The sequence below is a fragment of the Nannospalax galili genome, unplaced genomic scaffold (assembly GCF_000622305.1).
Source record: "Nannospalax galili isolate Female #2095 unplaced genomic scaffold, S.galili_v1.0 scaffold102, whole genome shotgun sequence".
In the NCBI taxonomy this organism is placed as follows: domain Eukaryota; kingdom Metazoa; phylum Chordata; class Mammalia; order Rodentia; family Spalacidae; genus Nannospalax; species Nannospalax galili.
In genome coordinates, this window is record NW_008351958.1 from 3,398,726 (window position 1) to 3,422,573 (window position 23,848).

A 23,848-nucleotide genomic window follows, 5' to 3' on the forward strand; every position below is an offset into this window, starting at 1 on the left:
CCTGTAGCCAGCTGGCCTGGCTCACTATGTAGAGCAAGTTGGCCTCAATCTCACAGAGATCCACCTGCCTCTGCCTCCTGAGTACTAAGATTAAAGGTGTGCACCACCATACCTGGCTATATTCTCAGTTTTTTTTGTGTGTGTGTGTGTATGTTGTGTTTGTTCGTTCACTTGTTTTGAGACAGGGCCTTGACAGGTAGCCCAGGCTGGCCTTGAAGTCCTAATCCTCCTGCTTTAGCATTACCATGCCTGACTTATGGCACTTCCTAAAAGTACCTTGCAACAAACAAAGAAAAAGTGATTCAGAAGCCACAGTGAACATACACACACACACACACACACACACACACAAATACATGCACAGTTTCATACACACACATGCACAAACAAAAATAGTGGAGAAATGAATACTTAATTAAATTAAACTTAACTTTCAGGGAATACAGTGTTCTGAATGTGAGCTTCATTTTCGTATGAAACATATCTAATAAAAAACTATTTGGCACAAAAAGCACCTTGCTCCAACCCTACTCACTGCAGCCCCTGGGCTTGGATTCAGGATTTCCTTCTCCTACACATGAGCCTTCAGCACATAGACCAGGAGCCGGAATGCCTGCAGTGTTTGAAGAAAAGCCACTCTTTAATAATGACCCACAGGTTTCATTTTCATACCACGAGAGTTGTAAATAATTTAGAAATGATTTGTTGCTTTCAGCTCCACCTCTGCTTCTGCGTGGAAGCATGTAGCTGGTGCCCAGGACAAAGGCGCTCCATAAATGTTATTTCCCTTCCTTTCTCCTTCTTGGCAGCAATATTCAAATGCAATATATTCTTTGGTCACAGGTCACTTGCCAACTTGTTGGCGACTTATGAGTCTGCCATTGTTCAGTTTTACAACAACTTCCACTTTTAAAAAGCATGGCACTGCACATATTTCCTTTGAACATGAAAGCTTTGAGAATTTCATAAGCTTTCTGATACAACAGCATGTCACAAAAGCTGGCTTACAATCACTGGTCTGTAGATACAGTGTAGAAGTGAACACAATAGTAAGTTGGCAAATAGCGCCTATCTGGAAACATAGCTTATATTAATGCACATTGATCTTTTGGGGTGAGGAAAGTAGGAAAAACCATAGTAATGGGCAACAATTCTGCTTTGCTTATGTGTTTTAAGGATACAATATAATCCTGTACGTTAAATGAAACAAGAAAAACTCATTAACAGGAGAGCTTCAGTGATTGTGTTCACAGGCTTCACATGACTTTTATCCACTTACCAGAATCGAATCATAATTTTAATGATGACAATATGGAAGGGGAAATTCCCATAGGATTTGAGTATAGCTATGAGTTCTGATAGCCCTGCATAATGCTGTCACCTTCCAGAACTCCAGTGTCTTCATGGAGTTCAAGGTCAATGACCTTGTCCTATTCCCTATGGTAAACAGAATGGCAAACCCCTCTACTTCCAAGATGTCCAAGAAATTCTAGCTGCTACTCAGTTGAATTTAAATAGGCATGTTTTCCTAGGTCTTCTAGATAGGCCACGGGTAATCACAAGGGACTTTAAAGGAGTCTGGTTAGAGGGAGATGTGACTCAGAAGAAAGGCACAGCGATGTTGCTGGCTGTGCAGACAGAGAGGGGCATAAGAGTATGTGTGCAGCCACCAGAAGATGTAAAATGCAAGGAACAGATCAGCCCTTTGAGCTCCAGAAAGGAATGCAGCCCATTGATCTTGAAGTCATTGCCCAGAGAGACCTAGATCAGACTCCTGACCTATAGAACTGTAAGGTAAGAAATTTGTATTAAGCCACTGTTTGTGCTGATTTAACTGAGATATTAAGTAAATCTGCAGCTACATCCTCAGTGTTTTCCTCTAGATTTATTTTCTTAAGAGCAAATCTCTTAATTTTAGCATCTTTTTGCCATTTGAGCAGGCTGAGAATTACCCAATTCATAATCCTGATTCCTTTAAGTTTTTCCTCTCAATCTATCTCTTTTTTTTTCCTCCTGCTTTACTATGAGCAGCAAGAAGAAACCAGGCTATACTTTCAACAATGTGCTTAGAACTCTCCTTAGCCAAATATCTAAGTGTGGTCCATCGCTTAGAAGTTCTGTTTTCCATGTAACTGGAGGATACAGTCTGCTGTGCTTTCTGCTCTTGTGTATCAAGAATTCCCTTCCATCCATGAAAAAGCAAGGAAAGGATTTATCCCCTAGAGCTTCAGAAAGGAGTATGCCCTTGCTGTGCTGAATTCTGTCCCACAAAACTGTAAGATAATGTTTGTGCCATTTTTAAAGCCACTAAGTTTCTAGTTATTTGTTACATCAGCCATAAAATTAATACACTTGTTGTAGGATTTCTATAAGGACTGACTCAAGAACGTTCATACAAGTTCTCAAGGCCAGGTGTAGTGAGGCAATTGGATCTCCAAAACCTACCACACAGTGATGACACGTAGCAGTGCTTCATGTGTATTAAATTAATGAATTATTAATTCATTGGTTTGAATGATTAATTCATGTGTATTAAATTAATGAATGATTAATTCATTGTCAGAGCCTTTGGTTATGACATCTGTCACCCCCACTGATGGCCAGGGTTGATTAGACTGGTTGGCTAGGTGAATGCCAGTTTCTCCTCACTGCTCCATGTGTGTTCCTCCAGAAGCTGTGCACTCAGTTGAAGAGTCCTTCCCTGAGAGAGGAGGACCGATCTTCAGTCAAGGCTAGACCAGTAACTGCAATCTGCAAAAGCCTCTACACAAGCTCTAAGGTCTGAATGGACAGGAGCTTGTGTGAAACAAGCCCTGAAGAATCACCAAACTGAATGTTCATGTCACTGTCTCTCACTTCCCTCTGGTTTCTCTCTAACTGTCCATCTTCTAAAGCATATTTCATGACCATTAGTGATTTTAGTGAATTGTTTCTTGGGGGTAGGGGGATTGTTGAATCAAATAAAGTGGGGAAACCCTGTATATTTTATCTCCTTTTTGTAGAGTGAATATACCTCTATCACAATTCTGAAAAATTCTTTGCTAGAGAAAATGAATTCCCCTTTGTGTACATTATTATCACAAAAGAGGACGCACTTCGGAAACGTTTGCCAGCTGTGACACAGGCAAGTGTGTGGCCATGCTTGGGACCAGAACAAAGATTCTGAAATTCCAGTGATCATCAGATTCCCCAGAAGCCCTTCCACAGCTCAGACAGAATTCTGGGGCTGATCCAGGGATTCTGATCCCATGGGTCTGGGTCAGGCCCCAGGAACTTATATTTCTTACAAGTTTCTGGGTGGTACAGCTGCTCCTGGTCCAGGACCTCATGTTAGAAACCACTGGACTAGAATAATCAAGGGGTCCTAACCCTTCAGCCAGCCTGTGACTAGAATCATCACTGTGAAACATCCCCAGTGGGAACTTTGGGGACCAAAGTCAGTATGAAAAATGTGAAGATTTCCATTCCCTTGGCAAACTAGTGTACTGCTAGGAAGGAAGAGTAATCACGGCTGTCTCCGCCACTGTTAAACCAAGGCTACTAGCAACTTCAAGGGTTGTTCATCAGAATCTTCTTAGTGGAGTGTGGCAGGAGCTGGGGTGGGGGGAAGGAGGACATTTGAGGAGGGACTTTTGGAGCCACAGGACAGAGAAATAGGCACTTCCAGGCAGAAAGGAGACCCCTAGGGGTTGAATCATGAACTCATCTTTTGTTTCATGTCATCCTCTCCCTGACTTTCCTGCCACACTGTCTTGCACAGACCAAGGACTGGGAAGGGGTATGCAACAGTCTGGGGCAGCATTCGAGGGTCTAATACATTGAAGAAATACTTAGCCACTGAATGCTGTGAATGAATAGAGTGGGTGCTTTTCCTAATAGGTAGACTCTAGGTTTTAAGAGCCACCAAAAACCAAAATAAAACAACCCCAATAATCATGCAGGAACATTTTGCTGAGCCAGTTCTGTAGTGTTTCTGCAGAGGGCCTGGACTGAAAACAAACTGTGCCCTGTGACTGCTTCTGTGAGCAACCACTTTGAAGCTGCCTAATTATTTCTCTCTAAGCTTAATGTGGCTGCTGCATCAATGAGAGGCCTCTACCCCAACCCCTCCACTGTGATCCTTTCCAAGCATAGATCTGATTACAATGGTCCCTGTAGAAAGCACCTTAATAGCTCTTCTAAGGTTGTTGAGAAAAAGACGAGAATCTAAAAATAGAGTTCTCTGTAGCTCAAAAGCCTGCTGACACCAAAACCAAAATTTTCCACATCCAATTGTTTTAAAAATAACTAAACAAGGGCTGGGGGAATAGCTGAGTGGGTAAAGCACTTGAGGATTTGTTCAATCCCTAGAACTCACATAAAAAAGCCAGATGTGGGGGTTTGCACTTGGAATCCCAACACTGGGGAAGCCAGGATAGGCAGATCCTTGGGGCTCAGTGGTCAGCCAACCAAGCCAAATTGATGAGTTTCAGGCCAGTGAGAGACCCTATAAGAGCAAGAGAGAGAGAGAGAGAAAGAGAGAGAAAGAGAGAAAGAAAGAGAGAGAAAGGGGGAGGAAAAGCAAAACACATATGGAGAAAATAGCCAGTAACATTTTAATCTGGTGTCGTCCTACGTTAGGTGGCAGTACTATGAATTATGCCCGAGTTAAGGTTTTAGTATGGGGAAGGAAGAAAAGCAAGGCATTGTTTATAAAACTTGCTGATAAGGAAGGAAGGAAGGAAGGAAGGAAGGAAGGAAGGAAGGAAGGAAGGAAAGAAGATGGTACCTGAGGAATGACACTCGAGGTTGCCCTCTGACCACCTCTACATGTACATGTATACACACACACACACACATACACACACACATTCACGCACATGCGCATGCACACACACACTAGTCAAACAAGCAGATGTTTAGTTATTTAGGGCTTGTTGCTGGCATACCTGTGGTACTTAGACCTAGTATATCCACTGACCATTGATGAGACAGAGCCTTATGGTTGTAGACTCCAAGCTGACCTTACCCTTCAAACTTCCCAGATCCAGAAACTCCCCACTGTACTGCTGAGCAACATCACTAAGATCCCTGGGAGTTTCTGTGCCCTCCTCTCCTCTAGATGGCTCTTCTACCCTTCAAGCCAAGCATCCCTCTCTTACCACCTCCTCAATAATTTCTGCCTCTCGGGGTCCTATGTTTGCCTTTGATCAGTCAGTCCTCAAGCCCCTTAAACCTTCTACAACTGACCATCAGATTTAACAGTGTTGAACTGTTTTATTACTACCAAAGCAAACTTCTGGGATGAATTTCCTAAGGTCATCTAATGATTATGCCCCCTCCCACTACCCACTAAACTGCAATCCGCACAGCAGTAGGCGTCAAGCCAACTTTCCTCATCACTGTAACCCCAGCATACAGCCCACGCCTGGCACCAATTGATTCTCAACAAATTAATATTTGTATGTGGGAAAAAAAAAAGAGAGAGAAGGAATGAAATTGCTTGATAAAGATTATGTTGACATAAAAATTTCCAGGTCCTGTGAAAAACATATGGCCTTTGCTATCCTGGAAAGTCAGTGTTTTTGCCCTACTGGATTCTATCCAGATCAACACATTGGCTCTGGCCTCTGTTTATTTCTTGGTGAGACTAAGGCAGTTCCTGGTGTGTTAGTGAGCCAGCTTCCTAGCCCCCTTCTGTGCCACACCAGAGCCGTTTTTCTTTTCTTTCTTTTTTGAGATAAAGAGTCTTATTATGTTGTCCAAGCCTACCTTGAATTCCTGGGCTTAATGATTTGTCTGCCTCTAATGTAGTTGGGAATGCAAATGCCTGCCTCTGCACCCTGTCTGGTGATCCATCAGATCCATCACCCAGACAGGGTGATCTTTTCAATTAAATCACACATTTGACCACCTCAGCCCAATCTAATCAGCTTGAGAGGAGGAATGTTTTTTGTTTTTGTTTTTAAAATTATTTCTAGTGTATGAGTGTATTGACTGCATGTATGTAAGTGCACCCCTGTCATGCAATGGCCCCAGAGGTCAGAAGAGGGTGCTGGAGTTGCAGAAGGTTGTTAGTCACCATGTGGGTGCTGGGAATCGAACCTGGGTCCTCTGCAAGAGCAGCCAGTGCTTTGAATCTCTCAGCCCTGGGAGGTAAGTGTCTTAAAAGATTGTTTTATTGTTGTTTAGAAGTTTATCGCTTTTCTACCATTTTCATGTTTGTGAATGTGTAAATTAAAATTCCCTGTTTAACCAGAAATCACAATGGAAGTGACTGACCTAATATTGCTAGTCTGTGTGAAATATCATCTTTCTATGTAAAGTCATAGATCACCAACTTGACTGATTTACTGAAAACCACATGCATGCAGGGGGTGCTGCAGTATTGCCCCATGACAGAGTGCTTGCTTAGCATGTGAGTTAACTCCTCAGCAAGAGAGAGAGGAAGGGTGCATACTCACATGGTTTATTACCGAGTCAGTGCACAATAGAATGGGTCACTGCGTTAAAAACACATAAAAACTGAGGGAAGTGAGGGAAAGAGGGGCGTTTGTGCAGCTGGCTATTAATCTCTTTATTAAGCACTTCCTGAGCTTCCTATCTACTTGGGGCAGACTGGCCCATCCCACACTTTGCACTGTGTGGAACTTTCCTTACATAGCACATGACCTTTCACAGGATGAAGTGGCCAGTCATCAAAGGTAACAAAGGCAGCAGACAAGAAAACATCAGTACCAAAGGCGTGCCCGCAGTCCTGGCTCTGCGACTTGGAGTACTCCAGGCAGCCGGCTCTCTCTTCCAGGGGTGGGCAAGGCGTCCCTCCGTTCAGTGGTTCCTGCCGCACTGAGCGCCTGCGGACTCGCGTGGTGGGTCGGCATTGATCTGCGCAGCCACTCCAGGGACTCCATTCACCCACGAAGCATGGGCGAGCTGAAAAACAGTACAACAGGACGCTCACCTGAGTAAACCAAGCCAGCCTGCCAAGGCTGTTCCCACCAACACAGTATTTACCTTCGTGAACTTGGCCTTGATCTGGGCTCTGTATCAGGGCTACACACAAAGTCTCAGCACGTCCCAGTTGACATAGACTCCACCCACCCTGATGGTTAACTGATAATCAGGTACCTCTGAGAGGGGGCAGATATCCAGGATCCTGAGGGTTGGTCTGAGCCAGAGACACACCCAAATAAATTCCTGCAGGGTACTTCCTCATACTGGGGCTCAGAGGAAGGAGACCTTTGCTTTTGTTTCATCCTTGATATTGACTTTTATCTGCTTCTGCTCATAACATTATTTTCTTTTTAGATCTTTTTTTTTCACTTGTACATATTTATGGGGGACAGTATGATATTTCACTACATGTATGCAATGTGCAATGAGTAGATTAGAGTCACTGACAAATCCATTGCTTTCACATTGAGCATTTCTTGTTTTAGGAACTACAGCTATTTTAGAATATAAAACTAGGACTGAAAAGATGGTTCAGCAGTTAAGAGCATTGGTTGCTCCTACAAAGTATCTGGGTTTGGCCAGCACTCAGATGGCAATCAACAACCATCTGTAACTCCAGTTCCAGGGGATCTGACACCCTCTTATGACCTCCATGGGCATTGCACAAAACAGGTGCACTTACAAACATGCAGGCAATATACTCACACACATAAAATAAATAATAAAAATTTAAAAGTTTAAAATTTAACAAACAGGACATAAAATTGTTACCAGCCATTGCCTATAGAACATTAGGAGTTATTTCTCCTAACTGCATCCCTATACCTGGTTCATCATCCCCAGAACACTCTCATAAAAATTTTTATAAAAATAGTAATATAAAATCACTGCAAAAACAGAAAAAAAAGTATGTATAGCCAGGCATGGTGGTGCACGCTTTTAATCCCAGCACTCAGGAGGCAGAGGCAGGCGGATCTCTGTGAGTTCAAGGCCAGCCTGGTTTACATAGTGAGTTCCAGGACAGCTGGGGCTACAGGGAGACCCTGTCTCAAAAAGAGCACAAAAGACCCCTAATAGCCAAAGCAATCCTGAGTCCAAAAAAAATGTTGGAGGAATTAACAACAGATTTCAAAATGTAATTACATTAATAGTAATAAAAACAGCATGGTGTTGGCACAAAAATAGACACATAGATCAATGGAATAGAACAGAGGACCCAGATATAAGTCCATGTAACTCCTGCCACTTGATTTTTGGCAAAGATGCTGAAAACACACATTAGAGCAAAGTCAACCTCTTCAACAAATGATGCCAAGGAAACCAGATATCTATGTAGAAGAATGAAACTCGGTGCTTATCTCTCACCCTGCATAAAAATCAGTTCCAAATGGATCAAAGATTTCAATGTTGGGCCTAAAGCTCTGAAACTACTGAAGTATAAAATAGGGAGTTCACTTAAAGATACAGGTATAAATAAGGACTTTCTGAATAGGACTTCAGTAGCTCAGGAAATAAGGCCAACAATCAACAAGTGAGGCTTTATAAAAATTAAAAAGCTTCTATGAAAAGGAAACTTAATGGAGTGAAGAGATAGCCTACAGAAGGGGAGAAAATCTTTGCCAGCTACACACTTAATAGAGGATTAGTGTCTAGAATATACAAAGAGCTTTAAAAACTAAACATCAAGAAAACAACCTAATTAAAAAATGATCTATGGACTACTGCCATCAGTAGGAGCCAGAAGAGATGAATGATGGGCTTGATTTTTATTCATTAATGTGTTTTCCTCTGCTTTTCTCCTCATCTCCTTATTTTCATTTTGTTTGCCTTTGCACCTGCCCCCCCAACCCCCAATTGAATGAATACTGGAGATTTTGAATAAACAATAAATACAAATAAAAATGGACTATGGAACTGAACAGCATTCTCAAAAGAATAAACACAAATGGCTAATTACATGAAAAAGCAGCTAACATCCTTAGCCGTCAGGGAAATGCAAATTAAAACTACTTTGAGATTTCATCTTACTCCAGTCGGAATCACTATCACCAAGAAAACAAATGACTACAAATGCTGGCAAGGATGTAGGGCAAGGAGAACCTTCATTTACTGCTGTAAACTGGAGTTTAAACTGGTACAGCCACTATGGATATCAGTGTGGTGGTTCCTCAAAAAGCTAAGAATAGAACTGTCATGTGACCCAGTTAGATCACTCCTGGGCATGTGACAAAAGACTCCACACCCTGCAACTCGCACTTCCATGTTCATTATAGGTCTATTCACAATAGCAAGAAAATGGACCCAGCCTAGATGCCCATTAATGGATGGGTGAATAAGGAAAACATGGTACACAAACACAATTGAATTTTATTCAACAATAAAGAAGAATGATATTATGAAATTCATAGGAAAATGGATGAATTTGGAAAATACTATACTGAATGAGATAACGTAGGTTCAGAAAGACAGACACTATATGTTCTCCCTTACATACAATCCTAGCTATGAATTTTCAGGGTAGTATGTTTTACTTTGAGTGCCAGTAAAGACCATAAAGATAGAAAAGTGCCGGGAGAGAGAGAGAGAGAGAGAGAGAGAGAGAGAGAGAGAGAGAGAGAACGCCTTAAAGGAAGAAGGATAGCAGAACACATTGGACATAATAGTGGATGCAGGGATTACTGGGAGTTGGAAAGGTCTAAGCAGGGAAGTGAGCAGGAGGATAGAGAAGAGGAAGGGGGAGGAGGGGGGTACAACCAAAACTAAGGTTATATGAAAAGGTTATATGGAAATCTGTTATTTTATAAGCTAATTAAAAATAATCTAAAAATGTTTGAATAGAGGTAGCCTCCAAGGATGGATGATATCCCTCCCAGAAGCCATGAGTTATAAAACAAAAATCTCAGTGCCAGGTATGGCATATACCCTGTTGAGTTGTTGGCCAAACAGGTCCCACGGGCCACACAATACACAGTATTGCCATTGCTCTTTGTTACCCTCTCAGAACTTGATGGTAAGACCCTATTGCTGAAGACACCACACTTCGGTCACATGACACAGAGCAATCAAGCTGGAGCAGAGCTAGAAGCTTCCTCTCTCCTGCTTAGCCTTCATTGTCCCAGACGATACTCTGCAGGCTCCTGGGAATGAAAAGTCATCAATAGTTTTCCCAGTTGTGAGGTAGAATCGTGTGAGGTAGAATAAGACCTGCCAGGCATGGTGTGCCCTCTAGTGTAATAGTGGCATGACTAATATAGGGGCAACCAATCACTTTCTGATTGTCTTTGAGGCCCACTCCACATGAAGGAACTCATGTCTAGTTCTGTAAACCTGGTAAAGCACCTGTGGCTAGGAAGGCATAAGCCCTAAGAGGGAACCTACCATTACTGTTTTACTAAATGATCGTGTTGTCAAACTTCCTTTTAAGTACTCCTATCCATAGACTAGTGCCTCCAACAAAGAAGTTTCTTACTTGAGTGGACAGTGGTTCATGTAGAAACTCATAACTGGCCAAAGTGTCATGAATAAGTGTTCAGTCCTAAATGAGACAGCATTATCATCCCATCCAAGTCTCAGGGAACATCACAGAAGAGGATCAGAAAAAATGTCAGAGCCAGAAGATGGGGAGCTGCACAGCAAAAAGATGTTTTCTGGACATGACATAGCCATTGCCCTCATGAGTTCACTGCAGCTGTGGTTACCTGCACAACTGGGTCCTCAATACTTCATCATGGGTCCCACACCTCCCTGAGGGACCATTGGCAGTTAATGGTTGTTGAGGGAGGGCATGTCATTTTCTTCCTGATAAAGCCATTGATAACTTGCTCTTGCTCCAGTAAATAACCTCCCACCCACATTTGTGTACATGGGTCATACACAACAAGAAGGTATGAAAGTAGGGGGAGACTTGTTGAGAGAAGTGTTTCATGATGATGAAAATGACTAAAATGCATTATAACTGCTTCAAAACTGCCAAACAAAAACATGAGAGGGGAACCAAAAAAAGACAAGAGGCTTGGGGCTGCAGAAGGATTCCCTACACTTTATATCCTTCTTCCTCTGTTCACACCTCTATGGCCTATAATTGCATAAACGTAAGGCTTGGAGTTTAGAGATGAGCAACTAGGGTCCAGAAAAGGTCTCAGTTGACCATGGTGGGAAAGGCGTGATGAAATGGAGTGGCTCATATGATGTCATCCAGGAATCAGAGAGGGCCTGTCCAGAAGGCATTTAAAGAGGCTCCTAGGCCGGTACTGGCTCAGAAGGTCTCCTTCTGTCCCTAATTCTTTCATCACCTTACTTCCTCTCCAGACCTCATCATCATTCCTGACTCTACCTAGTCTTTTCATGTGTTTGACTTGAACACCATTTAATATTTGGATTTTAAAAACTGCATTTATTTCAAATGCCAATTTTTGGATAATACTAAAACATAAAAAAATTCCATGTTATTAACTTAGAATTTAGTAATTTGGCCTTCCGTTTTACTCTATATGGTAAAAGATGGCATCAGGAAGTATTTTCTGACAGAATTTAGCCTCAGGAATCTATGTCTCTTGCCAAATATTTGTTCATTTGGTTTGGTCCCATTACCAAAGTCTCCAAAAATTACAGAATTATTACATTGCAATTTTTGTTTTGTTTTGTTTTTTTGGTCTTTTGAGACAGGGTCTCCCTGTATCCCCAACTGGCCTGGAACTCACTATGTAGACCAGGCTGGCCTTGAACGCACAGAGATCTGCCTGCCTCTGTCTCTCGAGTGCTGGGACTAAAGGCGTGAGCCACCACACCAGGCTATATTGCAATTTTATTCCTATTGGCTAAGATTTGTCTTGACAAAAAGTTATTTCCCATTTTATAAATCCATGATATTAAAAGTCCCATAAGAGCTACAATATTGTACCTATAGTCCCAGCTACTCAACGGCTGAGCCAGGAAGATCACTTGAGCCCAGAAGGTCAAGAAAAGCCTGGACAAAGTTTAGTGAGACTCATCTCAAAATGAATAAATATATAAATGGAATAAAAGTCTCATAAAGACAACCAGAAAGTTCTAGGTTCCAAGGCAGTTTCTCCATTGTTTCATTGTAAGATAAAGTGGAAAAGGGAGTTGAAATATAATTATACGAATAAACAGGTGTTCCATAAGACCTTGTGATAGAAGATTAATGAGAGATATCTATCCCCCTCCACATGGAAATACTATTCTCGGTTCACTTTGAACTTTTGATTGTTTGGATTGGAAGCTATTGTAGATCACAAGAGATCTTTGGTCACAGAGGTTAGAGGAAGTACAGGAACTTCAGACAGATTTATTACCATAAATCATATATTACAAGCTGTATGACATGTGTTTCCTGTTGAACTATTCATTTAGCATTCCTGTCCCTTTTCCCACTAAAGTATATCTAATTCATATTAATAGATAACATTACATCACTTTCTAGTAAGCTAAGAGTCAGAGGTGTGCTAGGCCAACTATAGGAACCGAGATCTGTACTCTGTGATCGGATTTGAAGATAGTCTCACTCTCCATATCTACTTTCACAAGCATCTAATGTGGTATGTCACTGATGTGTTTGTGCATCATGGCCCTGGACTCCAAGCTCCATCACAGCTTCCCAACTACTAAACAGGATTTGATGGTAACATCCCACCTGCCCCCTCTTTCAGCAAAAGAAGCCTAGAATTAATGGGTGTAGGAAACCTGGTGACCGTTTTCTTTTCTTTGTTTAAATTCAACCTAATATTCAGGTTGGGTGTCACCAGAAGCAGCCTGTGGGATGTGGACCTGAATGCAAGTCTTTCATTTGGGAGGTGAGTCCACCAAGCACCAAAAGGGAATGGAGTACAGACACAGAGAGCAGATCTAGGTTCCCAGTTGGCCTAGCACACCTCTAGCTCTTAGCTCAGAAGAAAGTGAGGTAATGGATCACCCAGAGAGTAGGGAATGATCAAGTTCTTCTCACTGGTCAGTTGGTCTCATTTCCTCAGAAACCTCCAGGTTGTCAGATAGCCCTTCCTCCAGCCATGGAAGAATGTCTAGGAACAAAAAAGTGAGTTATACTATGCTAGCACAAGAATAAGATATGTTTTCACATGTTCTCATAAGGATAGCTAGTCATATCCAAGTCGCTATTACCATAAAAACTGTACCTCTGCTTATTTTTTGGTTTTGTTCTTGTGTTTTGTTGTTTGGTTGTGCCAGAGCAGGTATACTAGCTACTTTTCTGTTGCTGTGGTAAACTAACAGGACCAAAAGCAGCTTAAAGAAGAAAGAGTTTTTGACTTATACTTTCAGAGGGATAGAGAGCCCATCATGGCATGAAGGCAAGAGCAGGAACCTGAGATATCACACCTCAACTGCACACAGGAAACAGAGAGAGAAAGCAGGAATTGGGGTGGGGCTATAAACTCTCAAAGCCCGCCCCCAGGGACTTCCTTCCTCCAGTAAGGCTCTACCCCCTAAAGGTTCCATAACTCCCCAAACAGCACCACTAACTGGGGACCAAGTGTTTAAACACAAGCCTCTGGGGCTTTGCAAACCCTCATTGTATTTGAAATGAAATTCAAACTCTTTGCCATGGGCAACCTGGCCTCTGGCCTTCCATGCCCACTTAGAGCTCTTATACACACACACACACACACAGACACACACACACACACAGACACACACACACACACAGACACACACACACACACAGACACACACACACACACAGACACACACACACACACAGACACACACACACACACAGACACACACACACACACAGACACACACACACACACAGACACACACACACACACAGACACACACACACACACAGACACACACACACACACAGACACACACACACACACAGACACACACACACACACAGACACACACACACACACAGACACACACACACACACAGACACACACACACACACAGACACACACACACACACAGACACACACACACACACAGACACACACACACACACAGACACACACACACACACAGACACACACACACACACAGACACACACACACACACAGACACACACACACACACAGACACACACACACACACAGACACACACACACACACAGACACACACACACACACAGACACACACACACACACAGACACACACACACACACAGACACACACACACACACAGACACACACACACACACAGACACACACACACACACAGACACACACACACACACAGACACACACACACACACAGACACACACACACACACAGACACACACACACACACAGACACACACACACACACAGACACACACACACACACAGACACACACACACACACAGACACACACACACACACAGACACACACACACACACAGACACACACACACACACAGACACACACACACACACAGACACACACACACACACAGACACACACACACACACAGACACACACACACACACAGACACACACACACACACAGACACACACACACACACAGACACACACACACACACAGACACACACACACACACAGACACACACACACACACAGACACACACACACACACAGACACACACACACACACAGACACACACACACACACAGACACACACACACACACAGACACACACACACACACAGACACACACACACACACAGACACACACACACACACAGACACACACACACACACAGACACACACACACACACAGACACACACACACACACAGACACACACACACACACAGACACACACACACACACAGACACACACACACACACAGACACACACACACACACAGACACACACACACACACAGACACACACACACACACAGACACACACACACACACAGACACACACACACACACAGACACACACACACACACAGACACACACACACACACAGACACACACACACACACAGACACACACACACACACAGACACACACACACACACAGACACACACACACACACAGACACACACACACACACAGACACACACACACACACAGACACACACACACACACAGACACACACACACACACAGACACACACACACACACAGACACACACACACACACAGACACACACACACACACAGACACACACACACACACAGACACACACACACACACAGACACACACACACACACAGACACACACACACACACAGACACACACACACACACAGACACACACACACACACAGACACACACACACACACAGACACACACACACACACAGACACACACACACACACAGACACACACACACACACAGACACACACACACACACAGACACACACACACACACAGACACACACACACACACAGACACACACACACACACAGACACACACACACACACAGACACACACACACACACAGACACACACACACACACAGACACACACACACACACAGACACACACACACACACAGACACACACACACACACAGACACACACACACACACAGACACACACACACACACAGACACACACACACACACAGACACACACACACACACAGACACACACACACACACAGACACACACACACACACAGACACACACACACACACAGACACACACACACACACAGACACACACACACACACAGACACACACACACACACAGACACACACACACACACAGACACACACACACACACAGACACACACACACACACAGACACACACACACACACAGACACACACACACACACAGACACACACACACACACAGACACACACACACACACAGACACACACACACACACAGACACACACACACACACAGACACACACACACACACAGACACACACACACACACAGACACACACACACACACAGACACACACACACACACAGACACACACACACACACAGACACACACACACACACAGACACACACACACACACAGACACACACACACACACAGACACACACACACACACAGACACACACACACACACAGACACACACACACACACAGACACACACACACACACAGACACACACACACACACAGACACACACACACACACAGACACACACACACACACAGACACACACACACACACAGACACACACACACACACAGACACACACACACACACAGACACACACACACACACAGACACACACACACACACAGACACACACACACACACAGACACACACACACACACAGACACACACACACACACAGACACACACACACACACAGACACACACACACACACAGACACACACACACACACAGACACACACACACACACAGACACACACACACACACAGACACACACACACACACAGACACACACACACACACAGACACACACACACACACAGACACACACACACACACAGACACACACACACACACAGACACACACACACACACAGACACACACACACACACAGACACACACACACACACAGACACACACACACACACAGACACACACACACACACAGACACACACACACACACAGACACACACACACACACAGACACACACACACACACAGACACACACACACACACAGACACACACACACACACAGACACACACACACACACAGACACACACACACACACAGACACACACACACACACAGACACACACACACACACAGACACACACACACACACAGACACACACACACACACAGACACACACACACACACAGACACACACACACACACAGACACACACACACACACAGACACACACACACACACAGACACACACACACACACAGACACACACACACACACAGACACACACACACACACAGACACACACACACACACAGACACACACACACACACAGACACACACACACACACAGACACACACACACACACAGACACACACACACACACAGACACACACACACACACAGACACACACACACACACAGACACACACACACACACAGACACACACACACACACAGACACACACACACACACAGACACACACACACACACAGACACACACACACACACAGACACACACACACACACAGACACACACACACACACAGACACACACACACACACAGACACACACACACACACAGACACACACACACACACAGACACACACACACACACAGACACACACACACACACAGACACACACACACACACAGACACACACACACACACAGACACACACACACACACAGACACACACACACACACAGACACACACACACACACAGACACACACACACACACAGACACACACACACACACAGACACACACACACACACAGACACACACACACACACAGACACACACACACACACAGACACACACACACACACAGACACACACACACACACAGACACACACACACACACAGACACACACACACACACACCACATCAAATTAAACTGCTAGCCAGGGAAGAGCCCTCTATCTTATCAATACCTTTTGAGTACTTTCTGGCCTTCCATGCCCACTTAGAGCTCTTATACACACACACACACACACACACACGCCACATCAAATTAAACTGCTAGCCAGGGAAGAGCCCTCTATCTTATCAATACCTTTCGAGTACTTTCTTTTTCACTGTAACCTCTTGATCTCACTCTCATGTAGCATGTTCCTGGGTCCATCACACAAACTTAAGCACTGTTCTTCTCTGACACCCAGCCCTGCTTGCTTGGCTCTTTGCTACCTAGAAGTCTAAAACCCACAACCAAGCACTTTCTCCCTCACATTAAGGTCTAATAGTCCTAATATCCTCATGGACATATTCTTCATGCTACTCACAGCACTATCCATTTGTCCACAGCTATTGCTGCTTGACATTTCTATGGAAGAAAAACAAAAGAGCTGCCTTTATCTCCCAGCACACCAAAGACACCCACATTTCATGGTGACACAATTTTAAAATTGCCACCCACCTTTTCCTTTCTGTGTATGTATATCCTTCTATATGTAACCTTGTAGAAGCTTTGCTAAGAACCAGATGAGACCACATTGCCCAAGGCACTATTTGTGCCTCACAAAGCTCAAGTGCTTTCTTCTTCAAGTAAAAACCATGTCATCTGACCCACAAAAGGCTTTAAAACAAATCTTTTGAGACATCAACTAGACTAGTTTATGAAATTGCAGTAAGGTGAAGAAAGAGACTGCTTCATTAGACAACCGGATTTTCACACACCAGATAAACCCAGGAAAAAAAGAAAATACAAATAAAAAGGGCAGTCATGCCTTTTTCTGGATGGCAGTTTTCTAGAACTGTCTTCTTCTTTTATGTATTTGTGACCCCCCCACACCTCCTTACTGCAGTGCTAGGGAACAAAACACAGAGCCTCATACATGGTAGGCAAGGGCTCTACCACTGAGCTGCCTTTACAGCCCTCTTTATGCATTCCTATAGGTTCCAAATTATCTTCAATAAATATAGATAGATATATAGATACAGATAGGCAGTCCATGAAGAAAAATGTCATTTTAGTTTTTAAATTTTAAAGATTTTACTTTATTTTTATTTCCTGTGTATGAGTGTCTTGTACCACAGCTGTACAGAACCTGTGGAAGCCAGAAGGCTTTGGATCCCCTGTAACCAGAATAACAGACAGTTGTAAGCTACCATGTGGGTTCTGGGAATGAAATCCAGAGTAGCCAATGCTCTTAATTGCTAAGCCATCTCTCCAGCCCCAAAGATGTCAGTTTTAAAAGGAAACGTGGCTATGCCAGGTGGCAGTGCCCTGTGAAGCTATGGGCAGTGATCCTTAGGTAGGGTGGCTGCACTATTCTCTTGACACACCAAGTGGGATCAGGTGATTGTGAAGAGGCCTGCATGTGGTTTGGTTATAGAGCCTGTGCTTGGGGTTACAGGGCATGGGCTTGGGGTTTATTTAACCTCAGCACCAAAACTGGAATTGGTGAAAGTAGGGAAATAACAAAGAGAAGCAGGACACAGAGCTGGCCAGGAACAGAATTAACAGGCAGGACACTTGCTCCCTCTACCAGCATCTGTTTGGAGCATACCCTGCACAGCTTCCCATAAACCCTGATTTCCTCAAGACAGCAAAATAGAATGTTTAAAAGCTGTGGGTCCTGGATCCAGGCTTCCTGGGTTCGAATCCCACTCCATCACTTGTGAGTGATGTACCCTGGGGCAGTGACCAAACCTCTCCATGCTTCCTTGTTCATAAATGAGACCCAAATGAAAAATAACTTCAGCAAGTTGTGACCCCTTAGTGAACCAATGGCTGTGAGGTGGTTGGGAGGGCCTGGCTCAGGGTAAATGTAGGCTGAGTGCCAACAACTCCCCCTCTTGACTGTATGCCACCAATACAAAATCTAGTTGTTTTGAGTATTGGCTCCAGGCCCTGAGAGGCAAAGGCAGAGAGGCAACAGGTGGCCTACCAGACCATGTTGGCTACTGTGAAGCCTGCACTTCCACAGTCACCAAGATCTGCACCATTCTTCCTCTTGGTTGGTTTGGAGTCTGTATTTGCAAACACAGTTTCCCTTTCCCGCCACTCCTGATGTTATCGGATTTCAGCCAGCTTGTTTCCTCAACTCCCAGTTTGATCCGAGACACCCATGCACAGGGGCTACTGTTTTTGCCTTGCTCTGTTTGAGTTAATTATTATAATGTCTATTTCTACCCTTTCCTTAAGTTGCTGTCAAAGATCCAGTGCAGGGCCTAAAGAGATGGCTCAACAGTTAAGAACACTGACTGTTCTTGCAGAGGACTTGGGTTCGAATCCCAGCACCCACATGGCAGCTAACAACTGTCCATAACTCCAGTTCCAGGGGATCCAACATCCTCCTCTGTCCTCTGCGGGCATTGCACTAACACGGGTACACTTACATACTTGCAGGCAATACACTCATACACATAAATAAAAATAAATGAATTTTTTTAATAAAAAAGATCCAATGCAGCGCCCTGTTTCTGTGATCTTAGCATGCAGTCCTTAGGAACCTTGGTAATGCACTAGGCAAACAAACCTTCCACAAAGGTCTTCTAGGGCAAGGTACCTCAGATCTGGGTCTGTTCTCTTTCCTATTACAGCTCATCCCTGGCTTATGCACAGCCAATGGAAAATGTTTTATTTTTCCTTTATTTTTTCTTTGTAAGAAGGGAAGAAGCTTGTGATATATTATGGCATTAAACCTATGCCATCACCATAATGGAATCTTCTGAGATAATTGATTTCAGAATGGGTTTCTTTGGCGGTTAAATTATTCTATATGCCCAATAATATTTTGTTTTGTTTTGTTTTTACATGAGAAGAAAAAAAAGAAACCTTTCAACTTAGAAAAATAAAGCCTCTCAACTTAGAAAAAGGAATGCCAATATTTCATCTCTTTGTCACACACTCCCAAAATGCATTATTCACAAAGAATAGAATATTTGGAGGGAAAACTCTGTGAGAATAGAGGCCTTCAGTCCAAGAGCTGCCCTCCCAGGCAGTTCCCAGCTGCCAGTTCAACTCTGATGGGGGAAGACAAGCCCACGCAGTCCTCTTGTCCGCCCACAGTAAGTAGCCAGCTGTTCTTGTCCTTGGCTGGGACTGGGCCTCTCAGCACCACACTGCCCTGGCTCTGAGTCTTAGGTCTAAAGCAGAACAGGTTCAATCTCTCAAGTGGTCAGCTTCCAGTGGTCTCTATTTCCCTTCTCTCCTCACAAGAAATTTCAGAACAGAAAATGTACCAGCAGGGCACCTTTTTGGTCTTGAGTCTTCTGTCTAGCCTGCAAGCTCCTCTGTTGACCCCCTGGGAAAGTACATTTAGGACTCCTGGATATGCTTTTAAATTCCACCAAACACCATCTCCTTTTCTGGTCTCAGTCCCTTCGTCCACCAGCCACAGCACTTCTCCCTGTCCCCCGGGCACACCACTCCTGTGATTTGCTCCTGAGTTCTTGGAAAGATGGTAAACTAACTTAATCTCCTGAACGTATTTGATAAATCCCCACTCCAAAAACAATTTATTTTACTATTTCTACCCCCTAGACTGAAAAAAAGTATTTCTTTGTGGCCAAATAAGACTTAAAAGGGTTGTAACTCCACCTAGCACTGTCAGGCCTCATTAGAAACCAGTTCCCCTCACCGTAAGTACCTCTCCTCCCCATCCCTTTGGAGTGCCTGAATCTCTCTAGGTCTGGCTGCGTCCACATTCTGTTCTGTTCACTTCTTTAGCCTCTAGGCCTGGCACAAGCAGCCTGACCTCCACAGGCGACTGGACAGAAATATTATTTGGTTTCCCTGCTAGGACTTCTCTCCCCCTTCTGGAGACCTCATCGGTGATTTCCTCTGGAAAGTTTTCTTCAACTTCAACTTCCTGAAGTCTTTTAAATGCTTCCTTCCAGATCATCTCCCAGATCACCTGAGTAATCCCCACCCCTTATCCCTAGTTTCACTTTCCAGGATTCCAGTTATCCACTGTCAACTGCTGTTTAAAAATATTAAATGGAGGGTCTGGAGAGATGGCTCAGAAGTTAAGAACACTGGTTGTTCTTGCAGAAGACCGGGGTTTGAATCCCAGCACCCACATGACAGATAACAAATGTCTATAACTCCAGTTCCAGGGGACCCAACAGCCTCTTCTGACCTCCGTGGGCATTGCATGACACAGGTACATTTACCTAAATGCAGGCAATATACACATGTACATAAAATAAAAATAATAAATAAGTTTTAAAATATTAAATGGAAAATTTCAGAAATAATTCATTAGATTTCACTTGTATGTCATTCCAGGTACTGTGAGGAAATCTCATACTATCTTTTGATTCACCCAGGACATGACTCTTCCCTTTATCTGGGACGTCAATGCTGCCCATGGGCCATGTTGAAGCCATCTCAGTCATCAGATCCACTGTGATATTGCAGCACTGTGTTCAAGTGACCTTTATTTCAGTGAAAAAGAGCTGTGAAGTGCAAAAGTAATGATTCAAAAGAAGTACCTGAACATAACACATGAAAGGACAGATTAACCTTGGCACTATGTGGTAGAACACACACACACACACACACACACACACACACACGCACACACACACACACACGGAGACATGGTATTAAGCATCCACTGGGTATCTTGGAAAATATCCTCTGCAGGTAAGAGGGGACCTACTAAGCATGCTGCTCATAGTTTATCCTGTGCTTCCAGCTAGGCTAGAACCTCTTAGGGGGTAGAGACTGCATCTTCTGTATCCTTCCATCTCCATGCTTACTGCAAACCCAGACACATTATCTTGGCTACAGGAATTCTGTAATTAAAATAAAAGGAAGCCACTCAGGAGAGAGAGTGATTTGACTAGAGTGAGAGACACATTGCTTTAATTATCCAGGAAACCAGGCATGCAGTGTAGGATGCCATGAGGAGGGGCTGGGGACTCAGAGTTCAGGGTCACTGCTTTTCCAGAGCAGGTGACTTTCTCAGCTTACTCTAGACAGAGGCAGAATGCCCTGGCCTTGGAGCAGAAAAAGCAAAGAAACTTACCAAAGAGAACATCCCTATTCACCAGGGTGTGGCACAGAACTGTAGATCCTCTCCCCCAGAAGATGTTGAGGACCCCACATACTGGAATCTTGATTGGTACAGCTTTGGAGGATGTGATTAGCAAAGGCATGGCTACCTTCATTCCCAAAACTGGCTTTGCTGGGGCACATCTTGTTCTTCAGGACTATGCTCCCCATTTCCTGTTTTACCTTTTAATTCAACTAAACCAGCATTTACTGAACTCTATAAAGGAGTAAGGAACTGTGAGATGGAAATTGAAGGTTAAAAAAAGACCCACTGTAAAGAAAAGCTAGCAGGATTAAAACATCACAGAGATCTTGAAAAAGAATCTGACACTACTCATGTCAGAGTATGGAGGGGAACATGATCTCAGACCTCTGAGAACTCCCCCTCCAGAGGAAAGGTGCCTACCAGGGCAAGCTTGGCACAAAGCAGGGTAATCACACCTTCCTGCCCTCATCACCCTCTCCAGTCTCAAACTTTATCCCTGGGGTTGATAGAACAAGTGTAATGGAAGCTGGCCCAGGGTCATAACCCTGGAACTTGTCAGTGTCATCCCTCTATGCCCCAGGTGGCCCTATGGGCTGGAGTTCATCCACAGAGGAGGCCCCACAGAGGTTGAACAGGGGTTCCAGCCCCTTGCATGAAGACCCTGGTGGGGAGGGGCGCTTTGGAGATGTCAGATGGAGAAACAGAGCTGGCAGTACTGGGGTAAGGGTGGCTGAGATGGGCTGGAATGAAAGGGACTGGGGGACACCACGTCCCTGGCTGTCCAGTACCCTGCCCTGTGCTTGCTGGTTGGGGGGGGGGAATGGCTGGTGAACAGGGGTTCGAGCCCCTTGCATGAAGACCCTGGTGGGGAGGGGCGCTTTGGAGATGTCAGATGGAGAAACAGAGCTGGCAGTACTGGGGTAAGGGTGGCTGAGATGGGCTGGAATGAAAGGGACTGGGGGACACCACGTCCCTGGCTGTCCAGTACCCTGCCCTGTGCTTGCTGGTTGGGGGGGGGGAATGGCTGGCGCCCCTCCCTGGGCCCGGCCACCCACCTGGGCACGCCCTGGCGTAGTCGAAGCAGCAGTCGCCGATGAGACGGCAGGCTTGGTCGCAGAAGCACTTCCCGTAAACCCTGTCCTGCCTCCAGCCCTGGGCGAAGCAGGCTGGGTCCCTGCCAGGGCAACAGCGCCCAGCCTCGGCGCACCCAGCCAGGGTCCCGGGCCACAGCCGCGCCATCCACAGCACCATCCACAGGGTCCTCATGGCCGGAGCAGCGGCGGCACCTGCGACACGGCAGAGCCCGGGGCCAGTGCTCGGCTCCTCGACAGCCGCGGCCCCCGCCCTCGGCCCTCCACCCTCCCGCGCCGCCCCTCGGCCGCCCTGGCTGCGCGCCCA

General features: G+C 44.7%; 1 protein-coding gene across 1 annotated transcript in view; it reads right to left on the bottom strand.

Annotated features, from left to right (window-relative positions):
- The window catches only part of Sbspon (somatomedin B and thrombospondin type 1 domain containing), a 33,714-nt gene extending 9,930 nt beyond the window's left edge, over positions 1–23,784 (bottom strand). Inside the window, exons 1-2 of the mRNA XM_008848884.3 lie at positions 23,506–23,784; positions 6,718–6,912 (exon numbers count right to left, since the gene is read on the bottom strand). Of these exons, the coding sequence (XP_008847106.1) occupies positions 6,718–6,912; positions 23,506–23,716 (406 nt within the window). The 5' untranslated portion in view covers positions 23,717–23,784. The remainder of the gene's footprint in view (positions 1–6,717; positions 6,913–23,505) is intronic.
- Positions 23,785–23,848: the final 64 nt, after the last annotated feature.